This window comes from Lytechinus pictus, chromosome 11, assembly GCF_037042905.1.
Source record: "Lytechinus pictus isolate F3 Inbred chromosome 11, Lp3.0, whole genome shotgun sequence".
Taxonomy (NCBI): Eukaryota; Metazoa; Echinodermata; class Echinoidea; order Temnopleuroida; family Toxopneustidae; genus Lytechinus; species Lytechinus pictus.
Genome location: NC_087255.1, coordinates 21587007 through 21605004, shown reverse-complemented (window position 1 = coordinate 21605004; position 17998 = coordinate 21587007). Strand labels below are relative to the sequence as shown.

At 34.8% G+C, this 17998-nt stretch overlaps 2 protein-coding genes across 3 annotated transcripts in view; one reads left to right on the top strand and one right to left on the bottom strand.

Moving 5' to 3' along the window:
• Positions 1-8518, top strand: part of LOC129270990 (titin homolog) — a 40665-nt gene extending 32147 nt beyond the window's left edge. For both annotated transcript variants that reach the window (XM_064107008.1, XM_064107007.1), the window contains exons 7-13: positions 1865-1933; positions 2641-2697; positions 3295-3324; positions 4362-4481; positions 6594-6790; positions 7794-7915; positions 7955-8518. In XM_064107008.1, the coding sequence (XP_063963078.1) occupies positions 1865-1933; positions 2641-2697; positions 3295-3324; positions 4362-4481; positions 6594-6790; positions 7794-7915; positions 7955-8037 (678 nt within the window). In that variant the 3' untranslated portion in view covers positions 8038-8518. The remainder of the gene's footprint in view (positions 1-1864; positions 1934-2640; positions 2698-3294; positions 3325-4361; positions 4482-6593; positions 6791-7793; positions 7916-7954) is intronic.
• Positions 8519-12796: 4278 nt separating this feature from the next.
• The window catches only part of LOC129270989 (KN motif and ankyrin repeat domain-containing protein 1-like), a 28429-nt gene continuing 23227 nt past the window's right edge, over positions 12797-17998 (bottom strand). Inside the window, exon 12 of the mRNA XM_054908334.2 lies at positions 12797-17475. Within this exon, the coding sequence (XP_054764309.2) occupies positions 16803-17475 (673 nt within the window). The 3' untranslated portion in view covers positions 12797-16802. The remainder of the gene's footprint in view (positions 17476-17998) is intronic.

The following is a 17998-nucleotide window of genomic DNA, read 5'->3' as shown; positions in this document are numbered from 1 at the left end:
CTGGATCAAGTGTTGCAGGAGTATATGTCTTGTCACTGTTGAATTAAGGTTTTTGGGGGATCTTACTGGCGCAGCTCCAATTTGACAAATTACAGGAATCCTATTTGACCCTGTTAATATTGTAAAGTATAACAAAATACAGAAAAAAGGATTTACTTGCTCACTATCTAAAATCATATTATTCTCTCTCTTCCATTGGTAAAATATATATATATATATATATATGTGTGTGTGTAAAGTTATACATGTACAACAGCTTTTGGCAACTCTTTTTTATTTAAATATTGTAAAGAAATGGATGAAGAGAACAAAGGTAGGCGTAGCTTAAGTCAAGGTTCCACAGAGCTATCTACCCTTTGGAAAAATTGGTGATGCCGAAAAAATGTCTCTGCCGGGAATCGAACCCGGGCCCCCAGCTTTGAACGCCGGTGCCTTAACCACTAGACCACAGAGACGGGTTAGTGGCTAGGGCGACCCAGATCCGACTGACCGTCAGATAGACAGATTTTCGACACCATGCCAATTATAATTTCCTTTGTTGGGTGAAGGTGGGTTTTGAACAATGACAAGCCGCCATGCCTCAGCTGGATCAAAGCTATTGCTTCGATACAGATACTATTGCTTCGATACACTGTATACACTGTTCTCTTCATCCATTTCTTTACAATATATATATATATATATATATATATATATATATATATATATATATATATTTTAATGTGTTTGTTATATAGGTGAACAAATGAATGAAGATGTGTACAATATCTTTTGTGTTCAGTTGAAAATGTGTTGCCTTTTAATACAGTTTAGAGACTGTTTATCCATAAGCTGTTTAAAGTTGAGGAATTTGCCATTTAAATCATCTATATCAAGTTATTCCTGAATGCTGTTTTTTGCGCCTGTAATCCAAGCTACATTGGGTAAGTTACAAATTGATGCAGAGGTTTGAGCCCTGGGGGCCGTTTCATAAAGCTATTCGTAAGTTAAGAGCGACTTTAAGAACGACTAGTGAACCCTTCTTATTTGCTAAACCATCGCCAATTCAATATACCATTTACTACAAGAAAGGATCACCAGTCGTTCTTAACTTACGAACGGCTTTATGAAACACCCACCCGGTCATGTCTTTCTGATGGTGGCGTTAAATGTTTGTCCCAGACATAAATAATCATATCTGATTGATACACGTCTGTTAAAACTCAAGCACACACATTCCTTAAAGGAGAATGAAACTCTTGGAGCAAGTTAGCTTTTGTGAAAGCAGAAAAATCAAAGAATAAGATCAACAAAAGTTTGAGTAAAATAGGACAAGCAATAGAAGAGTTATGAGCATTTGAATGTCGAGATCACTAATGCTATGGAGATCCTCCCATTGGCAATGCGACCAAGATCTATGATGTCACAGATGAACAACTCTCCCCTTTTGGACACTGAAAATATACCCCAAAACATCTCTTTTTGATCATTCTAATCATATGACAAACGATTCATCAATGATATAATGTTGTAGTGAAACCTCTGTACTTGTCCTCTCATAAAGAGAACACCTCATCTTGTGATAGACTCTATAAAAGTGAGAATATAAGTGAAATAAGTACTAAAGTAATGAGGGAGTTGTACGTGTGTGACATCACAGATCTTGGTCGCATTGCCAATTGGAGGATCTACATGGCATTAGTGATCTCAATATTCAAATGCTCATAACTTTCTTATTATTCATTCAATCTTCCTCAAACTTTCAACAATATGTTTCTTTGATTTTTCTCTTTGATATGGATTCAGCTGGTTTCAAGGGTTTCATTCTCCTTTAATATAAACACAATTATAAAGCTTGGACTTCATTTATTTTTATTCATAACAGACTGATCAGCCTCAAGCCAATGAGGCCTTCCAGATTTTACAAAAAGCCTATGCAATACTAAGTGATGAGGTAAGATTATATTGAAATATACTATGAAATAAAATGATTAGAAAAATACTGTATCTTTTTCCCTTATGTTATGGTACGAGATAGGTATGCTTTAATTTTATTCGATGTGATTTGATTGATTGTTTTCTTCTGGATTTATATTATTTATGTAATAGATTTTTCATGAAATAACAAAAATCAATTGAATACTGTTTTTGGCATGAATCATAAATAAAGTGTATTTAAAAAAATGTTCCAAACAAAATGATCTACTTCCAAATTATAACATTTACAATTAGCAGGAGTAGGATTGTCATCATAGGCTGATTGCTTGGGAAAAAATATAAGAGACTCAAGCTCATAATACATTTAGAAAACAAGGGTATATTTTTGAAATAATAAAAAAGTTCATAATTTGAGTAATGAAAATGGAGATGATAAGGATGAGGATGATGGTGACAATGTTGAAGATGAAGGCCATGATGATTATGGTGGTTATAATGGAGACATTTTTTACTAGTGTGAAACAGTATAATACAGCAATTGCATTCAGCAATATGCCCTCTTTTAATTTGTCATACATTTTGTTTAGAATTAATGAATAAATGCTCATTCGCCCTGCACCTATTTATCAACAAGAAATATTAGTACCAAAACTTAATCTTTGATTTATTGAAATATTCTTATTCTCAAATCACTTTTCATGATGTAATCTTTATTTTGCTTAGACTAAAAGAGGTGAATATGACATGGAGCTTAATTATAAGGAGCATTTTGAAGATAAGGTAAGTGATCATTCGGAGTATTTTACTGTTGGGTACTTTATTTTGTAATTCCCATTAGCTTTGTACAGGACTGCCTGGTTCTAGTAGGCAATGGGTTAATAGTTGTAGTGTATTCAGAATCCACAATATCTAGTGGAATCTGTATCAAATGAATTTACAGGAAATACCAGAAGTTTTAAAAATTTGCAATATGAGAAGACTCGATTTGATCTTTTCTGTGAAAAGAATACATATAAAAGGTGAAAAATGTATAATAAATAGTTGTCTATTCAAAAATCTTGTTAAAGGTGCTCACATTGTTTTGATTGTTTATGTTGGTAAATTTCTGCTTGGGAGACGTTGACCTTTCTGATATTAATGGAGTAGGCAAAACAGGAAAATGGTAACCCAGTCTATGTGATAGGAGTATATGATCACATCAAGATCATTTGATGAGATATATTGTGGAGAATGTACATACACTATTAGGGAAGCAGGTCAGTGTTTTGATGATGATGGTGGTGAGGAGGAGGAGGATCCACTGCATTTATATTGCACCATATTTCTGTGTAAAAAAAAAATATATCCCCATCCTTTACTTATTTTACTTTTCAACAGGTCAACGATTTATTCAAGAAAATGTCAGAGGTAAGGAATCAATCATCTTTTTATCAATTATTCAAGCAACCAATTAAAAACTGGAGAAGAATATAAGTTTTATAAGAAAATTATAATAACAGCACTTATTTTCTAATGAGTTGTCTGTGCACACTGTAATTCTTTCATTCAGTCTCTTTTTATCACTATCATTTATATGGTGATTATGGTGATTATGGTGTTTATATGATGATGTATTGGAGGATTATTCTAAGTCCAGTAGATTCATGTTGTATTTTGTGATATTGCCAAGAGGACAACTGACCGATGTATCAATAGTCAAATCCTGCCTTTAATAATTTATTTGTATTTTGCTAAGCCTAGGAGACATTGCAAGAAACTTATTTGAAATCATTTACACAATTCAAATGACATTTGACATTTATCAGTTTTGATAATAAATAAATTTGTGCATTCTGCTATAAGAAGTATACCAATACTCTATTTCAAGACCTTTACTGATTTTAGGACTGAACATTGACTTACAATTGATAACAGTAGTAAATTATAATTATGTAAAACATTTCTTGAGTTTTTGGTTATCATTTGATTTGAATCTATGACCCCATTTACACATATGAGTGAAGGCAACTTGAGGCCGGCCTCACGCCACCTTGAACGTAAATGTAAACGCACATTCGGTCCATCTCTGGAGGTGGTGGAGGTCGCCTTTGAGGTGGGGTGAAGCCACCTTCTTGTATGTGTAAACACAAAGTGGACTAAGGTCTGTTTTCGGGAGTGACATGATCATTGTCTTGCGCAAAAGTTGATCTAGCTGTCTTGTGTTGGCCTCTGTATCACGCGCTTTCTAGTGGCCCTGCCGATGGCTGCCGTACCGTATGTGTAAACAGGGGGTTGCCAAGCCACCTTCAAGGCGGCGTCAAGCCCCGACCTTTCTGCTATGTATAAACACACTTTCTTTAGTTTTTGGAGACGGTTTGACGCTGGCCCGAGGCAGAATCGATGAAACCGGCCCATGTGTAAATGGGGTTTATAACATATTAGGGTGTGTTTTTGTTTTGTTTCAGATGCAGAATATAATGCCATGTGCCATATGTAAAGGATCTCATAAACGTTATGAAACTGATCTACCAATCCATGCAGCAAGATACTGTGCTACTCATAATTCTAGACATCCCGTCAAAGATGTAAGTGGATTCACTGAATAAATGATTCTTGATGTCCAGTAAAAATTATTTTATTTCTATATGCACATGCCGGTTCATGTACTGTTTGCCAGGGGTCATTCTTAACGAGTCAAAAGGTGACATTTATTTCTCTCAAATTAATGGTAGTGGTATGATAGATATACTCAACATAAACCTCTTATTGTACTCTTCTTACTTCTTCCATTTTCTTCATCACCCTCCCCCCCCCCTCTATCCCCCTTTGTTCAAAACTTGAAAAATCACAGGGGTGACTCCCTGTCACACTGTAGTACCATCCTTGCCATTAAAGGAAACCAAAACCTAGAAGAGAAGCAATCTTATTGGAAAGAGTAAAATAAGAGGAACAATTCAAAAAAAAGTTTCATCAAAATCGGTTATGAAATAGGCAAGTTATGGCTGTTTAAAAAGTCTTGTTGTACTTTCTAGATGCGGATCCTCAAATTGGCAAACATGCTTCAAAATGGCTGATTTTGTGGACAACCCTCCATTTGTTTTGTTCACAAGTTTTCAGATTTTCCCTATTATCTTTAAAATTGCGTATTGCCTCAGTATGAGCATAACATATGTGATGGGAAAATTTAATTAACACCACATATGTCAAGGTCAGGAGGAGATGATGTGAAATATGTAAAATAAAGGGGGAAATCTGAAAATTTGTTAACAAAACAAATGGAGGGTTGTCCACAAAATCAGCCATTTTGAAGCATGTTTGCCAATTTGAGGATCCCCATAGAATGTACAACAAGACTTTTTAAACGTCCATAACTTGCCTATTATTGTTCCTCTTGTTTTACTCTTTCCAATAAGATTGCTTGTCTTCTTAGGTTTTGGTTTCCTTTAAGCTTGTCGTTATATACACCACACTGCCCCACCAAATCCATTCCAATCCCAAACTCTTTCCCAATAAATATAAACACAAACTACTTTGTCAAATGTTCAATCATGCCAGGGCTATGGCAAATTATATCCATAAAAAAAAATCTGAACAGGTGATTGGTGTAAACTCCATCATGTGACCAAAAATAGTTCCAAGCTACGTCATGATGAATTTGGGCAAAAATGCAGTGAATCCTGAAATATGACGTCAAAAGCTGGTAATAATTTCTGAGTTGTCAGTCGCACAAAAACTATCTATGGCTTGATGACGGATTCAAACAAACTCTGGGATGTTGAGTTTATATTTGATAACAGTGATCAGTCCCCTTTATAATAATAATAATTGTACATTTATATTGCGCAATTTCTATGTGTTTATTCTCAACTGTGCATTACAATGTTGATATTATTATTATTACTCTGGCTATAGCCGTGCTGCTTACAGGCGCTCTGGCATATTCGAGGATATTCTTCCTACAGGGTACCCATTCACTTCACCTGGGTTGATTGCAGCACAAAGAGGATAAATTTCTTGCTGAAGGAAAACATACCATGGCTGGGAATCTTACCCACGTCCCTCAGATTGAAAGACAGGATTCATAACCACTAGACCACAATGCCCCCATTATCAAATTAAGTAAAGATTGGTCTGCCTTATTCTATGCCAATGATAGATGTATATCAAATATATCTGTCCTTTGATCGGAGGTTTGGTGAAACTATGGTACCCTTAGTAACGCAAATGCAATCATTTTCCTTCAGGGCTAACCCCCTCAGGAAAATAGTTGCATTCCAGCGTCACTTCGGGAACCAGAGTACCAACTACCTCCTATGGCGGCCATACATATTTGTTCACCATCTACTAATGATACAATAATTTTGTGATAGTTGGGACGTCGTGGTGTCGTGGTTAAGACTCGTCTTTCAATCCGAGGGGCATGGGTTCGATTCCCAGCCATGGCGTGTTTTCCTTCAGAAAGAAATTTATCCATATTGTGCTGCACTCAACCCAGGTGAGGTGAATGGGTACCTGGTAGGAAGAAACTCCTCGAATGCTCGAGCGCCTGATCAACGTTGCTGTGCTAAGCCTGGGGTAATAATAACATTATCATGTTAAGCTGGGAGAACAGTTTTTGGAACTGAAGTGGCTACTCTTGATAAAATAGGACACTATTATTGTTATTAATATTATTATATCTCTTTATGTGACCATAGGGGGATCTTTGGAAGGAAACAGCAAGCCTGGGATTCAAGATCTATGTGTTTCTATGTGATGATCAGACTGTATACGATGTGACAGAGTGGGCAGCATGTCAGAATCTTGATTGGGTGGAGGCTAACTCATGCCGTCTGCTATGTAAAGTCATGAGAGGCAGTCAAGGAAATCGACAAAGACAACACCAGTCGGCGGGGTAATACTGATAGGGATAGAGATGATGAAGATGCAGATCATGGTTGTGATAATTGATGGTTGTTTTGATGGTGGATGATTGTGAATGTTCATGATTATTATTTGTTTTATTAATTTGATGGTGGTGATGTGATGATGGTGAAGTTGTTAGTGGTAGTGATATTTCCATGGTACCTTTTCAAATGAGTGAATAAAGATGAAATTAATTGTTGTTTTAGTTTATGCAACACATATCATTCAGCTCTGAATATTGGTGCCTAATGAATGATTAATGAATGATAGTTTGGTCTTGATTACTATGGTGGGGGTGGTAGTGATGGTGGTGGTTGCAATGGTATTGATGATGGTAATCGCAGTGATGTACCTGTAAAAGGTGGAGGTGATGATGGTGTTGATTGTGGTTGTGGTTGTGGTGATGGTACTTGTTGCCATTGTGTTGATGAGGATAATGATGGTGGTGGATTTAGTTATTTTGAAAGCAGTAATTGAGGTTGGGGATAAAGATTGTGGTGTGAACATGGTGATGATAATTCTGGTGGTGGTGATGATGGTGATGGTGGTGTTGAAAGTAATGGTGACAAAGAGGTGGGGTTTGTGGTAATGGGGAGGGTAGTGGTAGTGATGGTGTTGTTGGTGTTGAAAGTGATGTTGATGGTGAGATGAGACTGAGGTTGTCATAATAGTGGTAGTGGTGGAGTTGGTAGTGATTGTGGTAATGGTAATTTTGGTGATGGTGGTGGTGGTGGTGATGATATGTGGTACTTGTGGTTATTTTGGTGGTGGTGATGGTGTATATTTTGGTAGTACTGTCAATGATGGAGGATATAATTGTACTTATTATAATTGGGATGATCTTGCAGTATACTGATGAATGTTTTAGCAAACCAAATGCTGATGATTTGTAACGTTAGATGATTGATAAAATAGAGACGATAAAGAAAAATATAGCAAGTAAATTTACCCATTTAATGATTATATCTTCATTCTTTCCTCTGTATGCTTAGATGCGAAGGTGTGTTTGATGATATATTTGGATCCGGGGCTTTCCGTCAATTCCAGAATTCAGCCAATCAACAAGGTCACCATGGACACAGTCACCATGGCAACGGGGGTGGAGGAGGAGGTGGTGGTGGAGGAGGAGGAGGAGGTGGTGGAGGAGGAGGAGGTGGTGGTGGTCACAGCCATGGGCAGCAAGGAGGAGGAGGCCGTAACAAGGGCATGAAAAAGTCTCGCAAGAAGAAGAAGTAGATTCATTTAGTCTTTGCATGTGTATCGAGTTGGTCACTGTACATGTGGTCACAGTGTAACCCATTTAACATTGGAGCTTTCGTGTACATGTTGAGATTTTTTATGTGTCATTATGAGGTACACAAATAGCATCGTGGTTATATGCCTTATAATTGAATATATACATACCGCCTGAATAGGCATTGCATTGACATTCTGGCTACGCAGGGTTTACAGGTCTCTATACTAAATCTTGTATAGACTATGCTACCTTTTACTAGACTGAACATAGTATTTCAAGATATTTTCACAAAACAAAAAAATATTACGTACCTTCTTCAAACACAACTTGAGTTTTTCAGAAAACAATATACATTTTCGAAGTGCAATTTAGTATACATGTACCATGTCATGTTTTCTTATTTTTCTTTTTTTTTTCATATTGTACTGTTGTACATTACAGAGATTATTAATGCAACTCACCTCTGGTAAATCTTTTTTTTTGGGGGGTGCATATATTTGAGAAACCTATAGAAATTCTTTGTGTAGAGTGTGCCCAAATGTGTTGTGGTATTCGATGTTCCTCTCATATCATTTTCATTTGCTTTTCTCTGTATTTCGGATGGAATATTTGTCTACCAATAATTCTCGACTAATAACCTCAATGACATGCATGCTACTCAATGTGAATTTTTGTTAAGCTTTCGTTTCTAACTTACCAGTTACTTACCAGTATATTGTGTGTACATGTACAGTATACTAATTTACATGTATGTTGTAGCTATGTCGTTTATGTGTTCAAACACATTGTGTTAAATATGTTAATTTTTTTTTTTTTGGGGGGGGACCTAAAGGTCACATACTGGCATCTCATGACATTGCCTCTATCCAACATTTTTTTTTCAGGTGGTCACAAATTCAATTTGAAAATTTAGAATGCTTACAGCTTGTTTGGTATTTCAATACCTCAACACTTTCTTGGCAATATTTTATGATATTATATGATGTAGCCTTTAAACAAGAGTAATGGGTATCCGATTGGGTTGCATGACATTCGCTCCGGCGACAATTGCTCCGCTGTAAATTAATTCCACACATTAATGGAATGTCCAACTTCAACTCTGGATTTAGCACTATACCCTATCCCAAACCTAACCATGAACCTAACATAAAACCCTATTACAACCCTAACCTTAGATTAAAATAAAGCTCCGAGTAATTGTCGCCGGAGCAAATGTCTTGTCACCATCAGATTGAACCTTCATTTCTGTAAAGGAGAATGAAACCTTTGGAACAAGATAGCTTGTGTGAAAACAGAAAAATCAAAGAAACAGATCAACAAAAGTTTAAGAAAAATCAGACAAATAATGAGAAAATTATGAGCATTTGAATATTGCGATCACTAATGCTATGGAGATCCTCACATTGGCAATGCGACAAAGATGTGTGATGCCACTTGTGAACAACTCACCCCATTACTTTAGTATATATTTCACTTAAACTGCCTCTTTTATCACATCTATCAGTAGATCATGTATTCTTTCTATAGGAGGGCATGTAATACAGATTTTCAAAGAATACATCATGGATAAAGAGTTTGTATCACCATAAGAAAAAGCTAAAAGAGACATTTTGGGGGTATTTTATAGTCCATCAAAGGGAAAGTTGTTCACATGTGACATCACACATCCTTCTCGCATTGCCAATGGGAGGATCTCCATGGCATTAGTGATTGCAATATTCAAATGCTTATAACTTTCTCATTATTTTGTCCGATTTTTCTCAAACTTCTTCCTCCTTATTCTTTGATTTTTCTGTTTTGACACAAGCCTACTTGATCCAAAGGTTTCATTCCCCTTTAATATGTTACCTTTCTACTGTGTGCATGTATATCTGCATAGGGTTCATCCTGTCATACATACATAATACACTACAAGATAATGTTATTTTGGAAACATATGTGTGGTATCATATATGCTTGTGAAACCTACTTAACTATCAGGGATGTCGGTCTGATTCATTCAGAATTGTAATTCAATATGTACTTATGATTTTAGGTTTTGGTACAATCAAGGTCCATTTTCATATTCATTCAGTGAAAAGTCATTTCTGGGACCCGTTTCATAAAACTTGTTATGATAGCGAAATTGCAGTAACAGTTAAAAGCTACTGAAATCCTTCAATCTGATTGGCTGATAGTAAATTTGCTATAGAAATTAGACACTAATTTTTGTATAAAACGGGACCCAAGTTCAGTTTCTGAGTTGTCTGACATTTTCATCATTGGGCTCTGTTTCATTGAACTTCCTTTCAATGACAAGTTATTAGCTGATTTTAGAAGCTACTGAAGTGATAACTGAACTTAAGCTCTAATAAGCCAGTTTGTAGTTCCATTCTTCGCATGATCAGAGGAAGGTCATTGGTATTAAAGTGAAATGGTGGTTTAAAATTTATTGAGATAAGCACCAACTTTGATTTCTTTAATTATTCATATATTCTTTTGAATTGTGTTTTTCATTTACATCCACAAAGTTCAACAATGCGTCCACGAACGACTGGTATTTCACAGTTTGCCAAGTACATTGTACAGCATGCTCTAATATGCATCCAAAGTAGAAATGCAACAAATACTTTCATGTAGTGTTCATTGGTGTGCTATTCTAGTTATCTGGTCTATTCAATTTCTTCATCTTGCTATGTAAGGCATGCATACATAATATCTTGCTTTGAAATCTGCCTATCAATGAAATAAATGAAAGGTCATTTGGACAAAATTGTCCATGAAGTAACTACGAACTGGTCTATTGGATCAGTGAATGAAAGCAACATCAGTTAGGAAACTACAATATTTAAAGACATTTTGGATGTCAGTGTATCAACTGGAAGCTGTTGCCTTATAGCATACAGGTAACGTTCACAATTTTGTGTCTGTCCTTTTTTTTTCACAATCTTGATTTTGTTTTCACATGTATTGTAAGCAATGGTGATTTCATATTAAGTGACATATTTTTTTAGATACATGTAGTTTATGGTTTCATCACCAAATTCGTTGTAAGAAACATACATGTGTGGTATCATGCTTGTGATGGTAAAGATGTGAGTCTAAACCATGTTCTACTTAAATAACATGTGAACATTAATCAGTGACATGATTATTTGCATGATTTTGAAATAGCTTTTTGAGGGGTGATCAACAATTTATACATTTAGGTAAATTGTAGTGCAGATACTGTATGCATAATAACTAAGTTGATGGAAGTTCTATGGGGAAAGGTGAGATGCAAAGTCTTTGAAACTTGAGGAATAAACAATATTCTTTAAAATCAAAGTTCACAAATTACGTAGATTTCTTTTAGGTGAAGGATGATGTTAAGTATCATGGTATTTTAAGTGATATTTCTAGTTAATCATGTTTTTCATTATCCCCCTAGCTCTCTCTCTCTCTCTGCAATCTATAGATTAGTAGTTAATGTCTGTTTGTATTAAAAAGTGATCAAAGCCTTTCTTTCTCTCTCTCTCTTTGCAATCTAGAGATTAATCTAGAGATTAAGTTCAGTAGTTAATGTGTATGTTTTTGTATTAAAAAATGAAGAAAAAAAGAAAGAAAAAAATGAAAGGAATCATTGTGCATGTAAATGAGATATGTTGTAAAGGAAGAAAGATATCAAGAAATCTTTGTGAGATAAAGAAATAAATACAAGTTTGGTATAGACATTATTCTGTGAATTTTGAGGTTTATACGGTGTCATGTGGAACCAAAAGGAATTTTCAAGTTGTACATATGAAATAATGTACAGGTCAGATGGATTGTAAAAGAGTTTATCATTTTTCGTAAATTTACTTTTTCCATTTCTCTATGTGTCAGTTTCTCCATTAAAAGTGGAAATTCACCCTGACACCAAGTTGGTCCTATTAAAAGCAGAAAAATCAGAGAAAAATGTTGGTGAAAGTTTGATGAAAATTCATAAAAGAATAAGTGAATTATGAAATTTCAAAAATATTGATTGGTTACGTCGTATGCAAGCAGCTCCCCCATATATTATACAAATAATGAATGTTTTTTTCATTCGTGCAATGGACAGAATTCTTCACGAGGTGAAAGATGAAATGATCCATTCAACAAAGCGTAGCCAAGTTGAATGGTTCACTCATTTCATCTTTCACTGAATTGAAGTATTTTGTCCATTGCACGAATGAAAAAGACATTCATTATTTTTCTGACACCTAAAAAATACATGTAGGTCCTTGTCATTTATGAATTTGAATGCAAAATTTTTTTTTAGGGGTAACAAGCAATTATTCAGTAAAAGGCAAAGCAAATGTCATTCTGCCAGTCAGGATAATGGTTTTCTAAATAGTCTTATTTTTTGTGACGGATCTCAGGGCGACTCTATCAAGAATGGTTGTCCCAAAGCATGCGTTTGGGTGAATTTAGGGGCGATTTGGGCTGTCACGAGGACAAAATCGCCCGTCACCCCAGGCTGTCCCCCCTCTCTTTCTCGCTCATGTGCACACACATTCTCTTCACCCCTTCACTTTTGCTTTCCATCTCTCACTCTCTCTTTGTCCTTTTTATCCTCCTCTCTCTCTCCCTCTGTTCTATTCCTCACCCTCCCTTCTTTCTCTATCTCTCTTTCACATATATATACATTCACTTTACCCCCCCCCCTTCTGTCTTCCTTTCTCCCCCCCCCCCCCCCAACTCTGCCCTATTTCCATTTAGCTCATCAAACACTTGATACATCTACAGTTATACAAAATATTGCAACATCACAGGCACTTTACTTTGTATACAAAATTTGTCACTTTTTATTCCCTTTCAACATCATTACACACATGGGAAGAAACCGTTCCTTTTCCAAAAATCAATCCACATCAGGAAAAATTAATATTATTCTGGTAGGAGTAAAATGGCAATTTTAAAATAGAAACTTTCTGCAATTATAACTCTTTGAAATACTAAAAACATAATTCGCAACATGTGTGAGGAAAGATTTATGTTGTTTTACATGGCAGTGATCATGACAAAGGTATGAGTTCTTAAACATAATCAACTTGCTTTCGACAATTCATAGGCCTTAAATTAAAAAAAAAGTAGGGGCAAGGCCACTTTTCTATACCAAACTTATCTTTCTCAAATGACAAAAATTAAAATAGACATCAATGGCCATGGATTCTAAAGAAATTTAGGCCTTGTAGTCAGTGCAGGTATATATTGTAATCATTTTTTTGTTATTTCATCTTCATATCAAAATGATATTGGGGTGGATACATAACATGCATCATTGCAGAAAACAGAAAGGTAATAATATCTCTTGTAACATAGTGTATAATGCTTCAAAGAAATATATTAATATTTTAGTGACCCGTTATAAACATACATAATATGCAGCACACTGAATATAATAAACTAACGATAAAATGAATGAAATATAAATAAATGAAATAGTAAACAGATATTTAACATATCAAAATGCCAATGTATTTTACCAGTACGAGTTGATGTTTTGCTACTATTCCAACAAAGTAATATTTGTTTTGACATTGTTTCTTGTTTGATATATTACGCAACACAGAATAATGTTAACTTTCTGTTTGCATATAATATTCAGATATACATGTAACGCTAGTATCTTTTAATACAGTCATATAAACATGGGGAAAACAATTCAAAACATTGATATACCAATAAATTTCAAACACATAATGAACTTCAATCTATTCTGTAAATCATATGATTAATTGTTTGAATCTACAGAAAATATAACATATACGGACTATATACAATAAAACTGCATAAGTGTTGCTGCTTTGGGGTTAAAAAGAAAATATTCAACGTTTTGCACTCATAATCACTAACACACAAATATATAAATTATCACGCAATAAATTAATAAATCTACACGCTTCCACATTATACATCATGAAATCACAAAGCATGAAATAATACATTGCAGTATATTGAGACAAATACATTGTAGCTAAAAAGAAACTAATATATTTATGCCTGCAAAAACATATCATATACATCTCCTTATACATTCAGTAAGATATAAAAATTGACATAAATCTTCCATATTTTGTATTGAATATGTTTGTGTTTCATAGGATAAGAATTTATGAGGATTTGTATCCAAAAAAGTGCTGAAAACAAATTTTGTTAAAATAACTCCTACCCAATGAACATTATTTATCCATGAAGAAATAAAAACTAGGTTACTATTGCACCACAACATAACCTTACACATAACATAGTAAATGTATTCACACTCTTGTATTCAATACCAAAATTTTACCAAATCATTAACTTCTTATTTACAAATCCATCAATTATCTCACTACAGTGATCTTTCTGCAATCCTTCACTCTTTTTCAATTCATTAATCTTTCCGTTTGATCAAAAAACATATTCATGAGCTCATTGTATAAAAATGTCATGAATGATGACCATAACAAAAATGTGCATGCAATAAATCTGTATATGACCAGCAAATACTACATAAATAACATTCAAGATCAATCTATTATACAACTTTTATTTTTGAAATATATGGAATTACAAAATCGTCTTTCTTACAAAAATATACATCCCTTGTTGGTGACAAAATGAACACTTTGTGACCTTATTACCAGTAATCCTTTCCAGTCACAGCTGCTTACCGGTATATTTTTTAATCTAAAATTGAAAGTTTATGGTGAAGAATACATATTTTGTTTGTACACTTTTCAGTATTATCCCTTGATGAAAAATGCTGCATGATTCAGTGAACATATACTCTTATTCAAAGTCCAGAACATATGGCAGCATCCTTAAATCATGAATAATTATATTTCTCTCTTCAAACTCTGACTTCTATTATAAACGTTTGGTGATTTCCCTCAGTCATCTTGATTTTAAAACATTTTTCTTTTTCATCTTCCATTTTATTCATAATTGTTAATTAAAAGAACATAAAGCTGTTCATAAGTTATGAGCAACTTTACGAATGACTGGTGATCCTTTCTTAGGAGCTAAACAATATAAATGGAAATCCGGTGTGTACATGTAAATTCTCTGAATAACCATGATCATCTGTTCTTACATATTTCACAAAACAGCCAACAAGAATTTCATTTTCAGGTTTTCATGATTAAACTATAATTAGGCATTAAAGCCCAATTCTGGAGCACATCTTCAAGGAACCACTACACATTCGTTTCACATACTGTAATTATTCTATTTCAGAACAAGACTGCCATTTTCATGCTCCTCTTTAGTAATTTACAAAATCTGAAGTGCAATCCTCCATTTTCAACTTAATTTCAAGATTGTATCCAATCAAATTTTACATGTTTTTTCTTGATTGATACTTTGAATCTTGATTTGATATATTCTTCATTTTTTAATTGGCAGATTTTCACTTTGGTCTACTTCATGTAACTTCATAATATCATCTTATTACTTTTTCATTCTAAAAAACGATTAAATTCTGCCTTTGTTACAAGATAGTATCCAATCTATATTCTAATTCTTGATTGATACTTTGAATCTTGCTTTACTTGTTTCTCTTTTCCTATTTTTCGAAGACAGAACTTTAATCTTGCTCAAATTTAAGTTACTATACAAGATAGTATCCAATCTATGTTTCAATTTCTTGATTGATACTTTGAATCTTGTTTTACATATGTCAATTTTGTTCTTCTTTTTATTCCAAGAAAGTATTTAAATCTTATTTAACATACAAGATAGTATCCAATCTGTATTTCATTTTCTTGATTGATACTTTAAATCTTGCTTTACTTCTTTCTTTTTCCTTTTTTCCAAGACAATCCAAAACTTGCTCAAATTTAAGTTAATACAAGATAGTATCCAATCTATATTTCAATTTCTGGATTGATACTTTGAATCTTGCTTTTATACTTCTGCCTTTTTTCTTTTCAAGACAGTATTTGAATCTTGCTCCATTTACTTTTATTACAAGATAGTATCCAATCTATATTTTGATTTCTTGATTGATACTTTGAATCTTGCTTCTATACTTCTGTCTTTTTTTCTTTCTTTTTTCCAAGACAGTATTTGAATTTTGCTCCATTTACTTTAATTACAAGATAGTATCCAATCTATATTTTGATTTCTTGATTGATACTTTGAATCTTGCTTCTATACTTCTGTCTTTTTTCCCCTTTTTTTCAAGAGAGTATTTGAATTTTGCTCCATTGTCTTTAATTACAAGATAGTATCCAATCTTTATTTCAATTCTTTGATTGATACTTTCAATCTTGTTCCTAATTAATTCTTTTACCCTCAAGATCATAGCAGTATCCATAAAATTCTTGTTTTTTTTTTTACTGATATGCCTTCTTTCAATCTTGCTTCCACATCTTCAACTCATTTTAATGGGAAAAAACTAATTCATTTATGTACTTTCTTCACAAATCTCTTGAAGTCTTGAATCATTTTTGTTGAAAAATGATTTTTTTTAAATACATCTTGCATAGCAATTTTTCATGGAAATTCTTTGTTCAAGTAGGTTATAGCACCTTAAGTTTGAAGATTCTATACAATAGTATTATCCTTTTTTTTTTCAAATAGTCATTACTTTAAAGAGAGATAGCACCAGAGGTTTTCATGTATTAGAATGCTGCTCTAATGTTCTGGACAAACAGTTCAAGAATACTCATTTTATCAAAAGAGTATTGCAGTTGACATCATTACAAAAAATTCCCATACCCTTATTTGTTGTAGTATTATCATCATTATCATTGCTTCATGTTGCACGAAAGTCAATAATCAACAATTCCCGTTCTCAGACAGTTGAATATTTACTGGCTGGTTTGATGCCTTTCTTCTGTAATGGAGTTTGTCTTGGGCTACTCCTTGCACTGCTAGACCCTGTGCTGTTGGCTTTACCTTGTGCACCATACGTCTTCTTGGTGGGAGACGTCCTGCGCTGGGCAGCAGGACTCTCCCCACCATTGGCAGGCGAGCCACAGTTGCGGTGAGCGGAGTGTGCAGACGACGATCGCTGGGCTGCCAGGATCGCGGCGACGCGCTTCGGCGAACCACTCGGTGGGGTAGGAATGCGACTCGAGTGGCCGGCGTTCGGTCCCTTTGGGAGTTGGAGTGCTTTGAACGATGGGGTGCGGGACGACGGGCTCAGCGATCGACTTCGGAAGAGCTGCGCGGGTGGAAGATCTTCGGTAGTAGGTGAGGTGGTCTGCGATCGGCTCGTCGTCGTGGCGCTCGACCCATTCGTGCCCCCGCTTGCCGGACTGGAGGAGCTGGCAACCGTGTTGAGGTTTAACATGGAGCGCCCTCTCTTGTTCATGGTGGAGGATGTTTCTTGATGACTGGTGGTAGGTTGTGCTGGTAGGCTTGAAATACTGGAGGAAGATGTGCTTCTTGAAGGGCCTTGTGATAAGCTGATGGAGTGACTGCGAGGGTGATTCATAGCACTTGATGACATGTGGCGCTGAGGGCTGCACATGGAATATAACAAAGTTGAAATTGTAAACCTCCAACTACAAAGTGAGATTCAATTACATGCATCGTTCAAAATAATCTGAAGTCATATCTATCCATCTTAGTACTTGAATACGATTGTAAATTGCAATTCATCTCCTCTGGGTTGTAGTCAACAGATGCATTTCATATTGATTCTTTTTGCTCCACTCATGTTATAAATATGCATTTGTAAGTATGGACTTGAAACAATAGGCACCTTGTTACAAGTCTGTGAAACACCTTTTTATAGCAGGAATCCTGCATTGCAGATGCTTTTCTCGATACCCCATTGTTGTATCTATGATGAATATGTGAGAATTGGTGATGAAATGTTGCTTGCTAGTTCACCGCAGGGAAGTTGCAGCATGGACTTTTAACAAGATGCCTACCGGAGTATCCTCTGACCCACATAAACTGGTTCTTAGAAATGATTTTTTTTAATGTTTTACAGAATATTCATTATACATGACCCATCTCATTATTGCTAATATCATCATA